The 19,082-nt window shown below is 33.6% G+C and overlaps 1 protein-coding gene across 22 annotated transcripts in view; it reads right to left on the reverse strand.

Moving 5' to 3' along the window:
- LOC143233272 (uncharacterized) overlaps positions 1 to 19,082 on the reverse strand; it is a 202,846-nt gene that overhangs the window by 53,051 nt on the left and 130,713 nt on the right. For all 22 annotated transcript variants that reach the window (XM_076469362.1, XM_076469358.1, XM_076469357.1 and 19 more), the window contains 2 exons: positions 10,903 to 11,204; positions 6,357 to 6,477 (listed from right to left, as the gene is read on the reverse strand). In XM_076469362.1, the coding sequence (XP_076325477.1) occupies positions 6,357 to 6,477; positions 10,903 to 11,204 (423 nt within the window). The remainder of the gene's footprint in view (positions 1 to 6,356; positions 6,478 to 10,902; positions 11,205 to 19,082) is intronic.

The raw sequence follows: 19,082 nt of genomic DNA on the forward strand, positions 1-19,082 counted from the left end.
GCCACTAAAAGAAATTAAATTGTATACAAAGAGATAACTTATTCAACCACAACCTCACTGGCAGACAAATGTATATGGTGTAGTTCACATGCCTGAATGAAAAATTTCCAACTGACAAAAGAAATAAGATAACAGGGAAAAAGTAAGGTGCCCAATCTAATGTAAAAACACCTGAAACAGGTCTTGGAAAGAAAAAAACAAGGATGAATAAGCCAACTGAATCAAACGTTGAACCAAGCTGTTAAGGATAGAAGGAGAAAGGTCACAAAGAGAGGAATGTTGTCAGGCAGTGAAAAAGTGGGTAAGGGAATAATGGAAGGAAACTGTATGGGCAATCTAAGAATGAAGAGCATATACAACACAAAGAATGGGTGAGAGAAGGAAGAACTTCCTTCATAAGCTGCCAAAATTTTGGGAAGGAAAGATTGATCCAGATAAAAAAGAACAAATGTGGAATATTAAAGAGTGCATGAAATGTTAATGGCAAATATATCAGACTGACAATTCTTACAGGATAATAGTAACAGAAAATAAGTCTTAATAGACAAATGAAACAAAGAAAAGGAGGTCAAAGGTTAACATGGAGGTAGAGTAAGGCAGTGAAGACACACAGTGACATTCCAATCCAGAAGCACTGTTTGTTTGTTGTTTTTAATTTTATGCAAAGCTACAAGACAGCTATCTGCACTAGCCATCCCTAATTTAGCAGAGGTAGGCAGCTAGTGACCATCACCCACTGCCAACTCTATTACCAATTAATTATGGGATTGTCTGTTACTTACAATACCCCCATGACTGAAAGGGTGAGCATGTTTGGTGTGACAGAGATTTGAACCTGTAACCTGCATATTTTGAGTTTAGTATCATAACCACCTGGCAATGTCAGGTTCCAGAAAAACTGCTCAATGGGGAGGTCTTGGAAATAGTACTAGGAAAAATGGTAGGCATGAGATAAGGCTGCTCAGTATCCAGGAATGGATGAGATAGAAGTCCTATGATTGAATAGTCAAACAAAGAAATCCACGAGAAGAGGAACAGTTGGTTGAGAAAGAGATAAACCCTAACTCAAAGACAAAGAAGAGAAAATATTCCATTTATGTTTACAGACAGCCTCTGAGGAAGAGTGAATGAAACGTGCTACAAAGGAAGTGACCCATGAAGTTATCTTGGATCTCCTTACCACGAGAGAAGGCAAAAGGTAGGAAAGACAGGATGAAATACCAGTGACTGAGGTTGATGTAAAAGAGATGGAGGAAGAGGCAATGGAGAGGCAGTTTGGAGCTGTAAGGAACAATCAAAAAGACCTAACACAGAGTGACATGAAAAATCAAAATCACTTGGGGAAGAAGACAGATGAGAGAATAATGGTAAATGAATCAATCCTGGCTGAATGCATTAACAGCTAGAGCATGTGGATGAGGAACTGGAGACCAAAATAGAGGTAGCTTGGAAATGGTAAAAGTGGCAAATGCATCCAACTGAGGAGTACCCCACTAGAGGCATAGCTACTGAAAAACATGAAGATTGAGACCACTCTGTGGGATAAATTTTGTCTAGTCTGGAAAGGTAACCTGCCACAAGGGGAAAATCACTGGGAACATGACAAGCAAGAAGGTGTACCCCAAGCATGTTGACCCAAAAAAGGAGACTGAAGGTCTGACCATAAAAGAAAGGATATTGGTAATTGATATAAGCCACTGCTGTAAAAGTATTAGTGCAGTTTATGACTTGTTAATTCCTGACAAGAGTAAGAAAGTGACCCAAAGCATGTTGTGCTGCCAGAAGCTTCGGGAATGTCGATATTGGAAGACTTTTCAGCCACAGACCAATGTCTTGAAGCCTCCTGTTGATCAACCCTCATCCACCACCAATGGAAAGAAGCAATGAGGTGGAAGTTGTACACCCAAAAACATGTGGGCCTTGTTCAACCACCAATGTAGATGACTGACATAGTAAGAAGGAAGGGTATAACAGAAACTATGAGATCCTAAACAAGATTCTATTGGTCATGCAGTGTCTATTGAAGAGACTGCATATAAGCCCAACAAAACAGAATAAGTAGTTCTATAAAAACCCACATTCCCAAAAGTGATAGAACCTCATGAGAATTTTGGGCCTGAGATGAATGTTAAAAAAGACACCCAAGTGGACAAAATATTGGGTATTTTGTCAAGTCATCCAATTTACAGTGTAAGTGCATCCCCCCAAGCATGTATAAGTCATGCAAATGCTTTGACCACCTGACAAAAGACATATGGAGCAAAAGCAAGGACAAAGGGCAATGAACGAAATTGGAACATAATTTCGTGGTGAACAAATTGAATACAGCATCTTAAATAATGAGAAATAGGAATCTGGTGAAAAATGTTTAAAATGTCTGCCTTGGTCATCCACGGTCCTGGAGAAAAAACACACCTTAGTGAAAAAATGAATTCATTGTAAAAAAGGTCAGAGACAAGCAATCATAGGACACCAGTCTCTGGATTTCTTGCGTGTACCAGAAACAACCTGGAGTAAAAACCTAGGCCAGGATGGCTGACAGATTTGATAGCTTTCTGTGATAAGGATTCATACCACCTCTGACAAAACCTTGACTAGTAATATGATTCTGAGGTGATGGAAAGAATATGAGTACAGTAGATGATGGGGTGGGAAAAGTGACTAAATGACAAGTTCTTTAGACAAAACCTGGATAATGACTAGCAGTAAATTCCTGCTATAGAGAAACATGGCCAAATGAGCCCCTAGTGCACCAAAACTCAAAGACAGTCACTAGTACTGTTGGAAATGATAAAACATTTGTCAAGAAACTTGATAAATGTTGGAAACCACAGTGGAAGGAACAGGTAAAGCATGGGAAGGTGCAGGATTTGAAAAAACAAGAGGGGGATTTCAAGGGCTCAGAATGAAATAAATGAGCAACCCCAAAAATGAAAATGTCAAATGCTGCCTCACAGATCACACACATGGTTACAAACTCTCATGAATATTCCCCAAATGGACCACTAGAGAAAAGGAGCCATTCACAAGTCTCAAAGATAAGTTGAAAGTTAATGAACCTAGGACAAGGCAGTGTCCCTTCTCAGAGGATCCCAACAGCAAAGAAACTATATGCAGAGGAATAGAGCCAAAGAGGACAATCACATCAACTCAAAAATAAGGAGGGAGAAAGTATTATCTAAAACTCTTTTAGGAGATCAGCAGAGCACCTCAGATAGGAGGTGTGTGGTGGATAAGTATAGTAGGAGAGCCATAAGTTTCAGAAGAAGGCATGAAACTAGCAAAAGATAAACAGATAAGACTGTCAGGATTAGCTCAATATATTGACAGAATTATTCTAACTGGTGCAAATTAAGGAAAGGATAACCTGTCTGGTGGTAAGCCAAGGCAGAATGCTCTGAGACCCATGCTTGTCAAAGCCTGCTGGCACTCTCTTGCAGATAAGAGACAAGATACTCAGCATGAACCCTTACCTAAGAGAAGGGAAAACAAAATATAGTGAGGATGGGATGTCAAATTATAAGGAATGAACAGGATTATATAAAATCATTGAAATGGATAAACTGGACCACACCTAAGAAATTAGATCTAACACAACTGAATTAGGCCTAGCAGATTCCATTGGAGAGACTTGAAAAAGCAGGGCTTAACTGGGGCAGAGGAAGTCTAGCAATATCAGGAGAAGAGGTTGACTCCTATAACAATCAATCTCCCAAAGAATAAAAGCATAAAATTCCTCAGTCAAGTTCCCCTGATCTGAAGCCTGCATAAATGTACTGGGAGTAGATGATAGAACCACAAGTGGTAATATAAACTTTAGAATTCATCATGGAATGATAAATAATTTGAATATAAAAAAGAACAAGAAAAGTAAGTCATCCCTTAAAATTACAAAATAAACTGTAGTAAAAAAAACCATTTCTTTTGAAATATCACACAAAAAATATGTATGAAAAAAGCACAATCAAAAACATCTCTACCAGACAATTGCTCAATAAGAAGTGACAGTTTGGCAGAACTGAATAGAGTGAGTCATGTGCTTCAGGAGGGTGTGTTGCACTTCAACTGATAAAAGGTTGTTGCATGATTTATATGGGAGATGCAGTTGAATCACAAAGATCACAAGATATGTAGGAGGGCAAGACTTTTGGCATGTAAAAAAAATGTTTTCATTTAGAAGGCAGAAGTGAACAAGAATAGCAATAAATGTGAGAAAAGTTTGTACAGCATATAAGAATTATACTGCTAAAAAGAAGCTGGGAATAATTTTACACAGCTAATATTTATTCCTTATCACTCCTCTGGACTTTTGTCACATACTTATAAAACATTAGTATATGCAATAACATTAGCACATTGTGAGCTCTACAAATGATTACATGATTTGATAATACTTCCATACTAAAACAGAAAACAGATGGGTTTGAGGAAATGTATGCAAAATGTCAGTAATAAAGAAACAAATTTCAAAAAAATATTTAAAAAAACATCTAGATGATATGCGTATAAAGAAATAATTATCTATTTAAGTAGTGTAAATATTAAAGCTGTATCTGGAGGTTTTGTCTTTTGTATAAACACCCACATTTTCGATAAAGAGTACTGACATACTTGGATCCTTGGTAGTAAGTAATGAAGACTAATACATCATCTCAACTTAACACCTAAATCTCTGGTTAAAAGTACAGAATATGGACACAACATGTGTTGAACCTGAATACATTATCTCAGGGTAACCCTGAAATCCTTAAGGAATACTATACATAAATACATCATTTGAGACTAACACCACAATACTCTAGAGTTACTACTGAGCATGAATACATTATTTTATGGTACTGTCCAAGTCTTTGTTAATGCAATGACACAACTGATATTTGCCTATATGATGATTAATAACAACAGAACAGATAAGTGCACAGAATGGCTATTCATCTCAAAAGATTTTCTCTAATATTTTAATGACTACTTACATCCAATAATGCCTTTAAGTTATGGTATTTATATTGAAGTGAGTTATTAAAAACTTCAGAATAGGTTTCACTATAGGCTGAATATTAGTAAAGGATCACAGTACAATTAAGAACATAAAAATTCACAACACTCAAGGTATTGAACAACAACAACAACAAAAGAGAAGTACATAATTCTATGAACCACTGAGAAACAGTGTACACAAAATATTCCAAAGGATAAAAATTTTGATATTAAAAATCTATTATGATAAGAAAAAATTAAAAGTACATAAATCTTGATGCTACGAGTTTCAGTGAAAAGAGTGATCAATGTCATTGATTTCTGATAGAAGTGAGTATTTCTAATCAATGAAGAGAAGTCTCTCATAAACAATCAGTTAGTTCATAAATTACACCATAAGATGACAGAAGAAATAAAACAGAAACTACTTTCTGATGAGAGTTTAATAGCAAGTCGCACAGTGAATACTAGGTTAACCAAACGACTAAAAATATGATGAATAAAAGGTACATGGAATCATGCTGCTTTAAGACAATGTAATAACTAATCTGTCATATATCTGCAACTGCACTTAGTCCTAAGTTATACTCACAATAATCAGGCAGGTGGTAACACTGCCTACCTAGGTATGACTCAGGTTGTTAATTGAAATGATATTTTAAATATCTACTAAATAATTCAATGCTACACAGTGTTTCTTTTTATAACAATATCTATGTAAAAATGTATTCTGTGTTATGGAACATCTATGTAATGACTGAGTCAGAAGGTTTTAGAATTTCTGTAATCATCATAGCAAAAAGTTTTAACTTCCTGTTTTTATTTCAACTATTTCATTTTTATTACATGGTAACTCAAAAAACCAAAATAATACATACTAACATAGACAAAAATTAACATATAGCAATATATATATATATCTACATAACAGTTTAATTACAATTGGATTTAATTTATCCTAATTTTGTCTGCTAACATTATCCTACACTTTCTACCTATGTTATTACATAGGGTTGTTGCAAATGCCATCCCTACTAACTGGTTTGCATTGTTTTAGAATGAAGGATATTAGCTATCCATACAATTACTTCATTTTATTACTTGTAAAATTATCAATTAAAACAGCAACAAAGTTTCTGACACTTCAAAAGTCATCATCTGACAGAAAAGTTCAAAAGTCACACAACTAATATAAGAGTGTCTTAAACAATTTCAATAAATTATCTGAATAAATAATTTACTGAGTAGCAAAACCATCAAAAGAGTTTTTGAGTTAGTTTCACATAAGATACACATTTTGGGTCACATACCTGTGAAGTGTATACAGACATAAAGCACTAACTTGTTATATGATTATTTGATTACATTTAAAGTTTTACCATTTTGTATTTCTTCAAGACTTTTATGTAGTAATTCCAATCTTGAAGTGACATTACTGTGCTCTTCTTTAAGTTCATCTAGCTGGTGTTGATATCGGTGGGCATTAAATTTCCAGTTATCCTAAATAAAAATCACAAAAGGTCTATTAAAGCCAAATATATTACAAAAACATTTCCTGCATGATAACCTGGTTATTAAAATGTTCAGTGAGGACACTGCTTTTTAATAATGTCCTATCATTATTAAGATAAAAATAAAGGATTTGCTAAAGCAAGCTTTGGATCTCTTCAGGAAGAGACAAATTTGGTTCACACCATCAAACCTGCTTTCACAAATCATGTATTATTTGTAGATACCCATTCAGAAAACTGGATCATGATAATAAGACAAACCTAGTTGAAACTATTGAACTTGTTTTCACAATTCACGTATTTTCTTATAGCTGACCAATTACAAAACTGAATGATAAGAATCCAGAAGTATCTCTGCCTCATAAAACAATCCTTTACACACAAGATAAAGAAAATACAATACTACTATCCCATGAAATACCTTTAAATTTCTTTGAGTAGGCCTGCTATGTACACCTAAGATTGAATTCTGCAGCATGACCATAACTGGATTTAGAATATCCCAAATCAGAACTTGACAAAATTAAGTTTTGTAGAAATGAAATATACAATACAAGAGAGTAGGGTATCTTGTATTTGTATACTAAAGCAGCACCATTCAAAATAAAGTATAATACATGCTGAATACACAATTACTTTAAAATTAATAATTAATATGATAAAACAACAAAATTAAATACCTTTGTTTCCATTATGTCTTCAACACTGACAAAAAAAACATAAATAGCAACTGCATATTTAAACATTGAGAAAACCCATAACAACCAGACTTCCATGTCTTATGGATTTTGTGCTCTAATATGAAAAAAGAAGAGGGTAGATTTTTTATGTATCAGTATCTTGTCTTTTGCTTAAACATTTTTAGACTTTCAACATTTATAACTTATTTTATAAATTAACACATTAAGGGTGTCTATAGATATAAAACAAAACAAGAAGCTACTTATAATTTCCAAGTTAAATTTATTGGCATTAATACTTAAATAAAGAAATAATGCTATTGTTAAGAGAACTAATTCCTAAACATGACTATGTTTGTGTGTGAAAGATATGTATTTGGTATCTAATATTTAAATTTATTCCGATACTTTCCTCCTAGAATGTTCTCTGGCCATTTTTATTTCATTACTTTGATTAATTTAATTATTGGACTTGCATCTCACATGTCAATAAATCAGTTTTCATTCCTTGTTAATTAAAAAATAAAATAAATAAATAAATATATATACATATATGAATGTATAAATACACATTCACAAAAAGTTCAATTGTTCTATCTTTCCACTACCAACTCTGCAGATAAACTGTAACTTGTCAAAAACCATTTATTTCAAACTACATGCACTGTTGGGGTCGAGGTGTCAGTTTTCATCAGTCATCATTTACTTTGAGAAGATCTTATACAAACTTGTTTATATTGGTGACATACTTTTCCAGAAAATCAGACTGTTAATGCATGATTTTATGCTTTTTTTTGTATTTTTGATCAGTTTTATGTTAAATGTGCACTACTTCAAATGCATTAATGATTAAAACTATTATTAAATTTAATGTATTTGTAAGTTTTTTAAATCTTAGAAACTAACAATTAGTTTTTGTGTGTTTTGGAAATAAATGAATTTTTCTTTATAAAGTTTAAAAACACTGAAATAATGTTATTATTACATTTAAGAAAATTATTTAGCATTGTTAGCTTACAATTATACATGGTTTCAAGACTAACCTAAATCTTCTATGTTGACTAATCCTCATGAAATATTACTGAGTTTACGATCAAAATATTCTTAACAGCATAGATACCCAACTCATGAATCAACACATTCATATCATTATAATTTTTTTTTTTCTGTACAAATGTATGACATTATCTATATGCAGTACTTCAAATATATTAATGCTTACAACTATAATATACTTCTGTATTTTCATGTGATTCAACTTAAAATTAATTTTACCAAGAAAATTTTCCAATTAACATTTCTTCACTATAATTAACGAGAAACAGTATAATATAAAACGTATACACAACACCCCACCAACTTAATCCTTTGATAACCTTGAATTTCTTTTTTATTCACACATTAATGAAAGCATATATTAACTTTTTTGTTCTGGGGTGTTTTATTATTGTTTTTTTGTAAATTATCAGGCAGTTTTTAATAACTAGACAAACCAACAGAATACTGATTAAGTACTTATAGTAATAAGGTCATACACGACATAAGATTCAACAGTTTATAAACTACCTGAATAGAGACAGGACAAGATGCAATTAATGAGGGTAACTGAAAATGAGCATCATTCCTTCATGTTCTGATTATCAAGATACTTAATTAATATGCTTCACAAGTTCACATGAAACTCGCAGATAAGCAAAATTACCTGGACTATAAATCAAATCACCTCAAACAGTGTAAAAACAGGCTTTATACAAAGAAGCTAGATACACACCAAACCATCTAAAGAACCATTGGAGATGAAAAACATTATTTACTTTTGTTAATGTGGATAAAAATATACAAGAGAAACAAAATGACTAAAAAACTAAATTCAGAAATACAACAGATATGTAAAACTTGGTAACAATGCATCACATCAAAGAAGACCATACAATAAACTGGAATAACAAAATATGCATAATATATAGAAAAAAAAAAGTTAAAATAAAACCTTATACATCTATCTAACTGATAAGGTTCAGTCAATTTAGTGATGAAAAGCTGGATACTCCTCATGAAAATATTATAAAAATTATTTGAGTGCATAACACAACAGACTTCTGTCAAGAACACCCACAACTGAATTCTAACCACCAACAACATAGAAAATAATCCTTCATATATCTTTTCTAAATAGAGTAGCAGATGAATTTTATGATATAAAATAGCTAGTAATTAGTATCTGATAAAACAACAAAAACTGCTAATTAATAATTAAATTTAGCTGATTGTATGGGTTACTAACCACAACAACAAAAAACATGGAATAAAAATATAAATTAGCAGTCCCAATAAGTACTGAAAGTTTTGCATATTCTATTTTTGATAAGCACAGTCAAGCTCAAATGAAATAATTCTGAAAGAGAAAGAATTATATGAATTAATGACTGGATAACTTTCTCCAATCCACAAAGAACAAGATTAATCTACTTTAAAATAAGAACTTACTCATGGGAGTGAAGTTACTTGAAAGAGCATAATTCCATTTTTTTAGTTTTAGTGATGGTTATAAGTTTTATATATTTTTATATTTAAAATAACACTGTTTCATAATGATGCTGGTAGGATTAAGATAAAATGATTTGTATTGTTTCTTGGTATGCCCAGACATAAGTTAAAATCTCATTTAAATGAGTTACAATGTTTTTAAGCATATCACAAAAACTGAGACTCAAGCTAAAGAATATTGTTAATATACACTTGTTGCAACAAAAAATTCATATTAACCACATTCATCTCCCAAACGTGCTAGAATGTTACCAAACTTTTGGGAATGTAAATTACCAACCCTTCAGATTACACACATTTTTACACAGTCATGACTGATTTCAATCTAAGCTTGTTCAAGTGTAAAATGTGCTAATTTTACCAAATGTTTTGGAATGCTAATTACCAATCCTTTAGATTTTACCCACTGTTTTACTACCATGAATTACTTCAATCTAAATTCATTCATCTTTCAAATGTGCTATTTTTGGCAAACTTTTTAAAATGGTAATTACCAACCTTTTAGATTTTACATACTGTTTTACTATTATAAATTACTAAATCTGACCACTTTCACCTTCCAAATGTGCTAGAGATTTGTCAAACATTTCAGAACATGATTAACTCTCATGAATGATTCAGTCTAACCACATTCAACTTCCAAGTACAATATAACTTTAGGATGCGATTTAACAATTTTTGAGAACTACATACGTTTTACTATCATGAATGATTGAATATAATGTAAGATGAAAAATTACTTGATTCATCAATATTGTGCATGCAGGGACTAATCTAATGCTTTTACATATCAGTACCTACATCTTACATACATTATATAGAAGAAGAATATTTGCCCATTTAAGAGAAATGAAAATACCTTCAAGTTATACATCATCAATGAGTCAGAATAATGAAGTGTACATTTAAGAAAATATCACTTTCAATAGATATAACAAAGTTTCAAGGTCATATCAATAAACAGCAATGTATGATATTTTTTGTACTTTTCTATCATATAAATACAGTACTCAAAACACATTCAAATATACACTTAACATTCACAAAGAATTTGTTAATACAGCACAACAAACAAACCTACCAAATACATGCATAATACAATGTATTAAATATATTATCCATCACTTGCATAACTCATGCTACCATTCATTTCATATCTATATAATAAAGGTAATAAGTACACCTACTCTGTCTTTTTCTGTACTGTGTAATTTGTTAACTAGATCTTTCAGAGCTGAACGAACAAGATAAACGTCCATTTCAGCTGTGGACCACAAACTTGACTTGTTCCTTGGAGAAGAAGACTTTGTCCACGCTTTGCTTACAGTAAAATTAGCAAATTTTTTAACCAGGGAGCTTTGGTGTATTAAACCTGCACTTGGAAGACACAGAGGATTTGCTCCAATACTTTCATCCATTTTTATCCCAAGGTAATAATACAAAGCTTCATATATGCTGGCAAGTTTTTTGATCATATCCTTTTTGGAATCTAATGTAAAATTGAAAAAACATATATAAAATAAAATATCAAATTTACAAATACTTATTATCTTTAGCAAAATACTGCAGTTTTGTCACATTCTATTGGAAAAGGGAATTTATATTTTATGAAGTTGAATAGTACTTCTTACACTGAAAAGAAAATAGCTACAGGAAATGTTTCTTGTTTTTATTTCTAGTACAACATTGGAAAGCTCAAATGGAAAGTAACATAACAGATGACAAACAATGGTTCTACCATAAAAATGATTAGCAGTAAATGACATTCAAAATATCTTAAAAGAAAAAAATAGAAAAAACATAACTCACAGAAAAAATAAATAAATTTCTTTACTTTAAAGATATTTTGTTAATGAAAACTACAATGTTAAAAAAGGTAGTTACATGATAATTTAAAATAAAATCAATTTGCACTAAAATTAACTGTCCAACATTTTTAGATCTGTCGTTTTTATACACATATGAATTACAAGAAGAAGGTAAGTAACAACAAAGTGTTGAAACATTCTCCTCAACCTGAAGAAGTTCAAAAGGCAACACCCCAAACTCAGAATGACAGGATCCTGTTTACTGTTCTCAACCTGAAAAAACAAAACTCATCTGGTCTGGAAAAATGAACATCCATCTTCACCCCTAAACAAAGCAGGTAAGGTAAATTATTCTTTTCTCCAGAATTACAGAGAGGATGTCAAACAAATTGTTGAATAACAAGAAGACAATGAACTAAACCAATACTGATCAAAAAGAAGAGCTTTGTTCAACTCAACCAAATAGCTGAGCATCAAATCTGAACTGGTATTACAAATATGTTCCTGCATAAGCTAGTGCCAACTTTGCCTTCTTCTGCAAAAGAGGAGGAATTTACTCAAACACACTGGAGGAAGAACCTCTGTCCACCACCCCAGTGACTGGGAACTGGGTGTAATGAGTACTTCTTAGTTTCATAAGTAGAATCTTGGAGGGTAAGGAGCACTGGGGAGTCCTGAGGAACAGAGCTCTACAAATAGTACAATAACTGAACAAAGCTCTCTAAATTATTAAAAACTGATCATGATTTATTCAATCCAATGATTGGCAGGATCTTCTTATGCTATACTCATAATAGTCCATGAGTGGTTGTCCACTCATGTTTTGATAAAAGTACACTTGCCTTAGTAACACTCACCACAATGTTGGATCCTGTAAAAAAGGTAAGGGACACTGAAAATAATGAGATAATATTAGTAATGAACATTCTCGTCCATTATTATAATCTAGTAAATTGGTTAAGATAATTCTAAGAAGTAAAAAATAATCAAAGAAAGATACTGCTAGTTTATGCAAATAATATGAGATAAAAAGTATTAGGGAGGTTCACATACCAGCCTATACAATGTCCTACAACAGACAATTCAACTGGGCCATTAAGGTCATAGAAATGTGATTAATCTGATGAGATGTGACTTGCAGAAGTCTCTTCACAGCCAAAAATAGCCCAAAATAAGCAATATGGATCAATTTTTGTAGCCACTTTGTCAAAGTAACCAAGAATAAATCCTGAAAAACTGAAGGATCTCAATGAATAAAAAGTCTATAAGCACCTTCAAAGGCATTAGTACAGGCAACATAACACTTCAAGACCATCAGTGGAGATAACAAATAATCATGATCAAACTGGAATGAGAAGTGAGAAATGGTGGTCAGGTAAATTACTGAAAACAATTTATTCCCTTCCATGGTTACCAGTATATTAAGTAAAAAGGATCTGTATGGGTATAGAAAGATTTAGGTAGAATGATAAAGTATCCTATGAATATGCAGTACAAACAACACCAACAAGAAACATCTGCATTCCAGCAGCAACAAAAAAATAAACTTTAACAGAAAGGTGACACATGGTACATGAGGCTAAGGGCTTAAACAGATGTAGAGAAAGAGCATTTGATATCACCTTAATATTACAGTTAGGTAAATGAAATGGTCATTTAAGATGAAAAACACGAAATGACTTAAGGAGCCCAGAGAGCACTGGGAACTCAAATAATTTTAGCCTCTTTGAGTATTTAAAGATAGAAGATAAGGCTACCTTATAAAAGGTGATTGTGGAAGGTGCATACTCCATGACAAAGAATCAGGTCAATAGTGTTCCATTTCTAATGATAAATGTTCACTATGGGAGAAGGCATGGACTGAGACAGATACATGGTAACCCTAGAAGTTAAACTCTGATGCCATGAGAAAGACTGCATAACCCTCCATGTATAAAGCTTGAGCTTCAAGGGAGCTTAGTGTATGATGTTAGATCATGGCTGCCTCAAAAGAGATGGCCAAAAAAGAAGTGAAACAGTGAAGTTGATCTGTCAACCAAATTCATTACCCCTGGATCTTGGCAAGCTAATAGGATGATATAATGGAAGTGAGTTTAATAGAAAACTAAAGTTCTAAAACAAAGAAACCTGGAATAAGTGCCCCTGGACAGGAAATGTAAGATACCATCATGGAATAGTTGGAGAAAAGCATGATGATTTTTTCCTTCAACATGTCCAGACCTTGAGATATTGCCCTTGGAATAGTGCAAAGTTTAAAATATTGATGTGTAGGGAAGCCTCATCAACCATCCACTGGCCAAGGAATTCCTGACCCTATCATTGAAGTGAGGAACCCACGAAAGGAATAACCTCTAGACAAGGTGGCTGCAGGGGAGCAACTATTCTAGTACTGTTCCAATCTAACCCCAACTAAAGAATGAAGGTAATGATCCTCAATTAGGAGACTGGGGAATCCAGTAGATTAATGTTCAGGATTCAATGGCTATGTTTAGACCACTGAAGGGATCATGTGCACTCTTATCAAGGAAACAAGAGATTCATATGATGCTCACAACCCCAAAAGAAAAAAATCATCTCCAATGTGGGAGGAGAAAAGTGAGAAAGAGTTGCAATACCTGTTCCATAGCATGGAGCTGGATAGGAGCCAGTTAAGCCAGAAGGACAATATATTGTATTGGAGTGAGTGTAGACTTCTTGGCTCTGATAATAAAAGCATGTCTTATACATTTAAAAACAGCTGGTATGAATAGAGAAAGCACTAGTAGAGGAGCAAACAATGTTTTGATCTTCTTCAGTCATCTTCTGGTTTACAAAGAAAGAAAGGGTTACTGATTGGTAGCTGACCACATGTTTGAAGGCAGTTGTATAATTGAGTGTAGGAATGTAGAAAGCGTGCTTAGATGTTTGATTATATTTATTAATATAGATATAAAGGTGTTCCTTTGTATTGGTTTATTTTTGGCTTGAGCTGTTGTATAAGTAAGGCTTCTTTAATTTTGCATTTGTTTATGTTTGTTTCTTTATTTAGTATTTGGGTGTTTTCTATACTTATGTTCTGTTTATTTGATTTGCAGTGTTTGAAAATGTGTGAAGGTGACTTTTCATGTTCTTTGAATCTGATTTCCATTTTTCTACTTGTTTCTCCAATACAGAAGTTGTGGTAGTTATCACATTGTATTTTATAAATAATGTTGGTGTGTGTTTGTCACTGTAGTTTTTACATAGTATAGACTTTAGTTTTATGCCTGGTTTTTGAATAAATTTGGTATTAACTGGAATGTCATATTCTGTTGCTAGCTTTTGTCAAATGTTGGTTATTTTTTTCTGCTGATGTTGGGAATGCAATGGTATGCAGCCATATAGGGTTTCATGATTTTTTAATTTGTGGGATATATTTACTTTTGTTAGTTGATTTTGCTTTTGTCTAGGTGTGTGCATATAATGTTTTCTATGGTTTGTGGAGGAAACTTGTTGATGTTGATGACGTATTGTTTTATTTTGTCTGATTCATCATTAATTTTATCTGGTGAGCATAGTTTTATGGCTGTGTTTATTTGGTATTTTTGTATGTTGAGTTTATGTTTTGTTTCATGTGCTGAGTCCCAAGGAATGTATAGTTCAGCATGGGTGATTTTTTGGTGAATTCCTGTTTTAAACTGTGTATCGGTTCTTGTAATTTTAAGGTTAAGAAATGGTATTTGATTGCTTTCTTCCTGTTCACATGTGAAGTTAATGTTAGGATGTATAGCATTAATGTGATTGAAAAAATTAAGTGTGTGCTCTTTTGTTTATTCTCATCATATGTTCTAAGTTTGGTTCAATCTGTAACTATTAATGTTGATGCACATAATAACATGCTATATTCTGACAGAAACAGTAGTTTTCAGTGTGTGTGTGTGTGTGTATTTGGTATTATTTAATAACAGTATTGACAAAATGTATAATGTTCTCGGATTCTGTAAAAAATAAATCACTTACATATAGTTAACATCAAAAATATTTAAAATATGATTAAAAATAGTTCTGACTCTGTTCTATGTTTCTATTGTTACATTATAGATTAGAAACATGTAAAAGTAGCAATAAATGTACACTAGAATAAAGTTTTATTTTTGTCTCAAGTTATAATTTTCCAATACTGAAAATGTATTTCTAATAGGTACCTTCTCTTACAAAGTTAGCTATTCTCATCCAGTGCTGCCTGCTACATGCAAACCTTTTTCTTTACACATGCCATGAACCTTCTGCTCCCCACTATTGGAATCAAATGATTCAAACATGTCTTTCATCCAAATCATCATTCATCAATACCTACAGCATAACACTCCTCTACTGAACTATCACTTCAAAGTTTCTCAGAAGACATAAGCACTGGAGGAATGTTGGGAGGGAGTGTAACTAAGTTTAAGTACCTACTGGAAACTGGAAATACATTTCTAGTACAGGAATATTATAACTTCTAATACAGTATTTGTTTCCTCTCACATGATTAACTGTAATTCCACAATAAATAGGTGAAATCAGTGCAAGAGAATGACAGAAGTAACCCCTAAACGCATCTGAATGATACCCATGCCACTGGGAACCAATATCCATGCAAGGGTAGGATGAGGATCATATTATTTTTCATCTCAAGTTCAAGAGACCAGAGGAAAACTAGAACCACTCTGACTCCTGAGTACAACATGTGATATCTTAGATCTTTCAATCCAGGAACCTGACATCAAACAACCAAAGGATGCTTATATAATAAAAATCAACTCCCCAACACAAAACTGACCAGAACAATTCCAGAAGGCAATAATTTCCTTGGCATAAGATAGAAGATATGAGAGCTAATAAAAATAAAAGAAACAGAACAATCCCCCTTACCTTCATTGTGAGAAGTATATAGCCAACTATAAACATGTGTGAGGACTTATGTTGCTTGGTTCTACTTTAAATCCAACACCAAGATGGGGTTAAGATAAAGGCTCCCAATTGAAGGATGAACTGGAATTTGACATCTCTTTCCTTTGTGATTTCATAATGCATACTGAAGAATATAATATCATCAACACCAGTAGAATGCCATTGCCCTATTCTGTGCTAAATTGTTATAACCATCTTTGTGTAGAACCCATTAAGGAGAATGCCTACACAGTTGATTACCCCAGCAGGTTGAAACTGGAAAGGTTAAGGATTCCTGTACACCATTTGATGAAAAGGGGAGGGGAGAGAATATATTGGAGTGCCCAGAGGGATGTAATAATTTGAAACAATGCAAGGGGTGGCCTGGAAACACTACTTTGAAGAGCAGACAATAGAAATGTATTTAATAAAAGGCATGACAGGGTTGAGCAGCTATCTTCTTCTGCTTTACCCATGCAGTTCATAGGTGGTTTGGTCTGTAACAGGCAAGTTTATGAAGCAATGACACTGCAAGGTACTCACCTACAAGTGATCTTGTGGAACAATCCTAGCTTAACAGTGAGCACTGCAAACACATGGAGGTTATAGTATGAGTCAACAAAGACATACAGTGCAGATTTCTAACTAAAGAATACCTGGTCAGGCACCACCTACCAAAGAGCAGGATCCATACAGATAAAAAATGAAGCAAGGGCCAGTGAAAGGAAAAGAAAGTATGAATATAAACTTATCCAGTCAAAGTCACATTGAACCTTGAAGAAAAGACAGAGGTGGAAGACAAAAACCAGATAAAAAATGAAACCACAATATGGTGTAAATAATAAGAGATGAATGTATTAGGTGTAGTCCACATATCTGACTATAGGATTTCCTCCAATGGCTGAAAAAGGTTACAAGTAAGAGAAGAGCTGTGGTGTCAAATGTGACAAGTTACAGACCAATTGTGAAATGCCATCCACCTGCACTGATATACCTCTACAGAATAAGAATGAATGGAATGAGTCAAAAGGAAATTATTCAACACAAGAAACCTAATATCCTTGCTAAGGCCCAGATAAAAGCCAGGAGTGAAGGTGAAGGATGTAGAACTGGTGACTGAGGTTGACAGAGAAGGGAAGGAGACAAGAGAAGGAAAACTGGAGGATAAATCTGCAGTTATTGTAGTTATGGAAACCATGGTTGACCTAAGGAACAATCAGAAGGGCTTGACAGAGAGCAGTATGTATGACCAACCAACAAAATAAACAGAGAGGATAAATATAAAGTAATTTGTGGGACTAATTCTAACTGAAGGCACTGACAATCCAGAACCCAAGTATGAGGTACCAGGACCTGAAAGAGAGGTAGTTTGTGATTGAGGAATTCCCATCAACATGGGAAAAACTCCACAGAGAGCAAAGCCACTAGAATACAAAGGGATATAAAAACACTCCACCGGATAAATGTTGTTGAGGCAGGAAAGATGATATGATACTAGAATAAAAATTCCCAGAACATGACAAACGATGAGATGAATGTGGTGTGTGTTGGTCCAATATAAAACATCCAATATTCCAAAATTGGGAAATCTTGATTGGGTGCTCCCTTGGTGATTGATATATGATATCTCCCTAGAATTGTCAAAATGAATCATCATCACACAATGTCTGAAGACCACATCCCTCAAAGTGATAGATCTCACGAGCAGAAAGTTAGTGAGCTCAAACAGTGCAGTAAATGCCAAGTAAAGTCATAATAGAGGAGAAGGTTGTGCCCAACTGAGATATATGTTGAAAAAGACAACTAAATGGACAAGATATTGAGTAAGAAAGGGGAAGAACTTCTCAAATTTGATTAACCAGCTCACCCAAGCAGCCACTAAAAGAGGCTTATGAATATGGCCATCTAAACCCTGTTTAGAATGACCCAGAAGAAGAAGCCAATTGTCTATATAATAGTGGAATCATAGCCCCAAAGCATAATAATAGTAAACAAAAGTTCTGACCAACTAACGGTAAATACAAGGGGTGGAAGCATTGGTGATGACCATCATCGTCATTCATTAGCCCGGAGAAAATGCCCACCACAGGGTGAGAAATTACCCCATGGTAAAAATGGTACAGTTGAATGAATTTTTTGAGGTAGGGCAAATCAATAACATGCCTCCAGTTTCCAATTTTCTTGGGAACAATAAAGGGTCTGGAATAGAAACCTAGTGAAGCATGCAGAACAGATTCAATGGTCTGCTGAGATAGTAGATCATGAACCACCTCTGATGGATGCTGGCTAGACATTGAATCCTGAAGCAAAGGGAAGAAAACAAGTTTAGGAGATTGGGAAAGAAATAGAATCACAAATCCTTTCAATAAACCTTAAAGAACCCAATTATCTTTGACAAAAGAAGGCCACTGATGAAGAAAATCAGCAATTCAAGCTCCCATCAGACCAGAAACCAGCATGTAGTCTTCCATACTATTGGCACCATGATGTGCATTGTTGAATAAAACAACAAAATAAGGCAGCTCAAGAAGGGGGGTTGGAAAGGGGAAGGATGGGAAACTGGAAAAGGTTCCATGTTGGGCTCTGACTAAAACTAACAGACAAGATCGAAAAGGGCAGACTGTTATTGTAGTGATGCAAATCAGACCTCTAATGATTTAAGGATCATG

This window comes from Tachypleus tridentatus, chromosome 12, assembly GCF_004210375.1.
Source record: "Tachypleus tridentatus isolate NWPU-2018 chromosome 12, ASM421037v1, whole genome shotgun sequence".
NCBI lineage: Eukaryota > Metazoa > Arthropoda > Merostomata > Xiphosura > Limulidae > Tachypleus > Tachypleus tridentatus.